This window comes from Protomyctophum parallelum (genome assembly GCF_964188405.1).
Source record: "Protomyctophum parallelum genome assembly, chromosome: 11".
In the NCBI taxonomy this organism is placed as follows: Eukaryota; Metazoa; Chordata; class Actinopteri; order Myctophiformes; family Myctophidae; genus Protomyctophum; species Protomyctophum parallelum.
The window spans coordinates 9,513,492-9,518,491 of NC_139707.1; the positions used below are offsets into that span (position 1 = coordinate 9,513,492).

The 5,000-nt window shown below is 47.8% G+C and overlaps 1 protein-coding gene across 1 annotated transcript in view; it reads left to right on the plus strand.

Moving 5' to 3' along the window:
• LOC310866559 (uncharacterized protein) overlaps positions 1-5,000 on the plus strand; it is a 34,256-nt gene that overhangs the window by 10,214 nt on the left and 19,042 nt on the right. Inside the window, 1 exon segment of the mRNA XM_083776207.1 lies at positions 3,182-3,358. Coding sequence (XP_083632333.1) covers positions 3,182-3,358 — 177 coding nt within the window.

Sequence of the window (5,000 nt, forward strand, 5' to 3'; positions counted from 1 at the left end):
AAGATTACTAGTGGAGTGATGGAGCCCTCACCCCCTCCCTCCCTCCCTCAGCAGGTCACATGCTGCTGTTGTGCACGTGGCAGAAATCTCTGAGCGATGTACGAGAGATCCGCGAGCGCCGCGAGCTATTTTCGGTGTGTGACATCTTTGTCCAACTGTACACCGAGCATCAGAGAGAGATGAATATGGGTGTGTGTGTGAGTGCTCGCATGCATGCATGAGTGAGTATGTGTGATCTAGGCCTTTTATCTCACTGTCAAGCGTAAACAGGAAAGGATGGAGCTTCCAAACGATTTCCGCTTCCTCTCTAGAAACTCCCCACTCTTTCCATCAGCCAGGAGGACACATCCACCTCCGAATGTCACATAGTATCACCAGCCAGGAGGACACATCCACCTCCCAATGTCACATAGTATCACCAGCCAGGAGGACACATCCACCTCCCAATGTCACATAGTATCACCAGCCAGGAGGACACATCCACCTCCCAATGTCACATAGTATCACCAGCCAGGAGGACACATCCACCTCCCAATGTCACATAGTATCACCAGCCAGGAGGACACATCCACCTCCCAATGTCACATAGTATCACCAGCCAGGAGGACACATCCACCTCCCAATGTCACAATAGTATCACCAGCCAGGAGGACACATCCACCTCCCAATGTCACATAGTATCACCAGCCAGGAGGACACATCCATCTGCCAATGTCACATAGGGTGCGTTCGGAAATGCGCACCGGGAGCGCACTCGCCTATTAGTTTGCATTGCGCGGTGCACTCAGTGCAACTATTTTCAAACGCGCCCGTAGTATCACCAGCCAGGAGAACACAGGACCTTAGTCGAGTTAGTGTCGAAGTGTCCTTGAGCAAGACGCTGAACCCCTAAATGCGCAGGTTGGTGCCTTGAGTTTCCTCCGCCATCTGTGTGTGTGTGTGTGTGTGTGTGTGTGTGTGTGTGTGTGTGTGTGTGTGTGTGTGTGTGTGTGTGTGTGTGTGTGTGTGTGTGTGTGTGTAATGCACAATCTACAGTATGTGAAGCGCATTTTCGTCAGATGGATGGATTCAAGTAATACAGTTCGTTAAATAGTCACGTCATTTGAAAATGGACATACTGTAGGCAACAGATGCATAGAAGCAGATCTTACATAAACAATCTCCGGTTTGCACACCAATATCATTGTATTTGTGCCAATCGGTTTCATATATTTGTTTGTTGTTTTCTGAAAACCTTCGTTCATCCAGGGAAGGATTTGCACGTGGTTCTCAGTCTTTTTCATTTCAAGGACCCCCATAACTTTGATGGTGTATACAAAGGGAACCAAGTGGACCTGTAATGGGTCCATTTGGACCACTCTTAGAGTTACAAACCTGTAAGGGTCCATTTGGAACCCCCTCAAGGAACCCTGAGGGTCCATGGACCCCACTTTGAGAACGACCAAATTAAACACACACCGCACCTAGCATTCCCCAGACCAAATATCCCTGGTTGGCATTCAAACTGGCCAACCTCTCAGCTTACCATCGTCCTTTCCTTGTATCTCTGGGTGATGCCTTACCCTGTAATCTGCATGGGCTTTGCCCTACCTAAACCTGAGGCATTAGCCCAAAACCACACACTCCTAGAGTCTAGGCTTACAATGCATGCTTCTCTAGGTAAGCTCCGTGTTTACAGAGCTTGAGCCAGCTTCCTCCACCAGCCAGGTGCATGTCATGCCTCCACACCGGCTCCCGCCCCTCATAGTGGTACTCCAAATGGAACGTGTTGTGTTTGAATATGATCCTAGTGTAGAGCTCACATGGACCCAGCTTTGGCAGCCAGAGACTGCCTGGATTTAAAGTTTGGTGTTCTGTGTGGTTAACCAAGCCTAGAAATGGAACTGCTAGCCAAACAAACGTGTGTGTGATGGCACAGTAGCTTAGCCACTTCCTTTATGCTTCTGCCATACGATAGCAACAAGTATAAGCGATCTACTGTACATACAGGCTCAAAGCGTGGCACAAGTGAGCCTGAAGTCCTTCTATTTTCTCAATTGTATGAGTTATATTTATAAATTGCATTGTTTATATCATTTTGAATCACATTCAAAATGGGGAAGCCAGGGCCTGGGCCATGGCTCAATGGTTCAGGCACCTTGCCTGGTAGTCCAGTCTGGCAGTTTGCCGTGGGTTCGACTCCAGATCCCGACGGCCTATACTGCATGTCTTCCCCCCATCTCTCTCCCCATTTCCTGTCAGCCTACTGTCTGTCCCTCCATAAAAAAATATAAAATAAAGGCGAAAGCCACAAAAAAAACATTATAAAAAATGGGGAAGCCAGGTTAGACGGTTTTGTTTGTCACTTCAATTTGCTTCCATTGATGTCTTTATGTTCCCATTGTTGAACTGTCATTGTTTGTGTGAATGGATTCAAGTTCTCAGTCGCCAAAGAGTTCCGCGACTGATCTCAGTCATTTGGATTCCATATAAAGTCGACATGTCCTCTATGAAAGCATGTCGCACAGCAAAAATAGCAGACGTGTTGTGAGCTTGTAGATCAGCTATTTTTTGGCTAATAGTTCTATAAAGAAGCATTTTGAGTAGGGATGTCCCCGATACACATTTCTGTGTTAGCCAATACCGAATACCGGTACCAGTGTTGTGATCTCATGTTGTGTTTATAGCTATCTAGCTATATATCTCGTGTTGTGTTTATAGCTATCTAGCTATATATCTCATGTTGTGTTTATAGCTATCTAGCTATATATCTCGTGTTGTGTTTATAGCTATCTAGCTATATATCTCGTGTTTATAGCAGCCGATACCGATTACAGTATCGGGACATCTCTAATTTTGAGTGGTCAAACTATCGATAGATAAAACGTGTTCAGAAGCATCTTCCATCACGAATCAATGGAATCAATGTCAGAAAAATAAAATGTCAAACAAAGCCTCAATCTGTGATTTCTTCAACCGGTTGGCTGCATGCAGCAGAGCATCATGCGGTTTACATCGATAACACCTAAACATAATGAGGTTCTATCTGTGCTGTGTGTTCCACAGGGAGAACTGTCTCAGCCCGGTCAGTCCAGAGTCATAATGAGGTTCTATCTGTGCTGTGTGTTCCACAGGGAGAACTGTCTCAGCCCGGTCAGTCCAGAGTCATAATGAGGTTCTATCTGTGCTGTGTGTTCCACAGGGAGAGCTGTCTCAGCCCGGTCAGTCCAGAGACCTGTCCTCTGGTGCAGGCCTTCCTGGCAGCCTGTCCCGGCAGAGTGTTCCTGGCCCACGCTCACACCCAGCTGAAGACTGGCCTCCAGACGCAGGACAGACACCTCTTCCTCTTCACCGACACCCTCCTCGTCGCCAAGGCCAAGTAAGCACCGTGTGTGTGTGTGTGTGTGTGTGTGTGTGTGTGTGTGCGTGTGCGTGTGCGTGTGCGTGTGCGTGTGTGTGTGTGTGTGTGAGTGTGTGTGTGTGCGTGTGAGAGAGAGCTGCGAGTAGAAAGGGCTAACAAAACAAAACAAACAAGAGGGGGCAAACATGCCTAGGTGAGATGAAGCAATGTGGAAACATCAGACATAAACGAGAAACTTCTTTGATTTATTCATGAAATTACTGGGGGAAAAACAGAAATGAATTAGTTTGTTGTCAATTCATGAAAAATGTTGCTTTTTGGGGGGGGGGGGGGGGGGGTGAGAGGGATTGTCCCTTCTCTTCTTCCCTTCTTCCCTTCCTTCCGTCCTTTCCTCAGTCCCTAGCTCAGCTGCTTCAGGTCCAGTCTATAATTAGGTTCTCAGCTAATTAAAGCCATGTGAAGCCAGATCAAAGCCACATCATGGGCCCGCGTGGAGCCTCCCCACCCTGCACTCTCACTGGGACAACACGCACGCACTCACGCACGCATGGCGGCTCCCCACCATGCACTCTCACTGGGACAACACGCACGCACTCACGCACGCATGGCGGCTCCCCACCATGCACTCTCACTGGGACAACACGCACGCACTCACGCACGCATGGCGGCTCCCCACCATGCACTCTCACTGGGACAACACGCACACACGCAGGCACGCGCACACAAAGTACATACATATATGCTCCCAAGTTATGATTGCCCACAAGAATTTGTGGTAGAAAACCACACATGCATGCAATGCGTACATGTCTATATCACATAGTCACATACTGTAGCCTATGTACGCTAAATGCATGTGCAAGCTGATTTATGCTGTCCGAACGCATGAAGCATCACACTCACAATGAGCACGATGACGATAAACTATGTCGTTTTTTATTTTCTAAATGGAGTGGATGACAGTGTGTCCACACCGCAACTGTATAACGACAACTCACGGAGGGTCGCGCGGGCGATATATCGTTTGCCGCATGTCTTTATGAACAACGACAGCCATGCTTAAATCCACCAGAAGGACATCTGGTTCGGAACGCAGTCGGTCTCAACTCACCCTCGGAAAGTTTAGTTGTTAGCGGAGATGAGGAGACGATTATGAATAGCTCATGCTATAGCTGGCCTGGCAGGCTGTAAGCTGGCATTACCGCAGGTATGCTCGCCTCTTTATAATTAATAATTGATTGTCAGATTGTCAATTACATCCCGTCTTTCGGCACCACATGGGTGGATATATCTCTTGACAACAGCTGGAGTGTGTTACTGTTTTATGCATTGTTTACATGCCTTTATCGTTCTGTGGACGCTGTGACTTCATTATGCTTGTTGTTGTAGTTATCGTAGCTCAGTGTGAATGGCCCTTAACAGGTCATTGAATACATTTATAATACACAGTCATTTTGATGCATGCGTATTGTCTCTGTCGGGTGGACACTGCACACGCACGCATGCACGCACGCGCACGCACGCATGCGCGCGCACACACACACACACACACACACACACACACACATTCCTCCAGCCCAGCCTGGGTTCAGGCAGAATGTAATAAAACCAATTATAGACATGAGCTCTCAGCACTGTATAAAGGACCAGCCCCACCCCA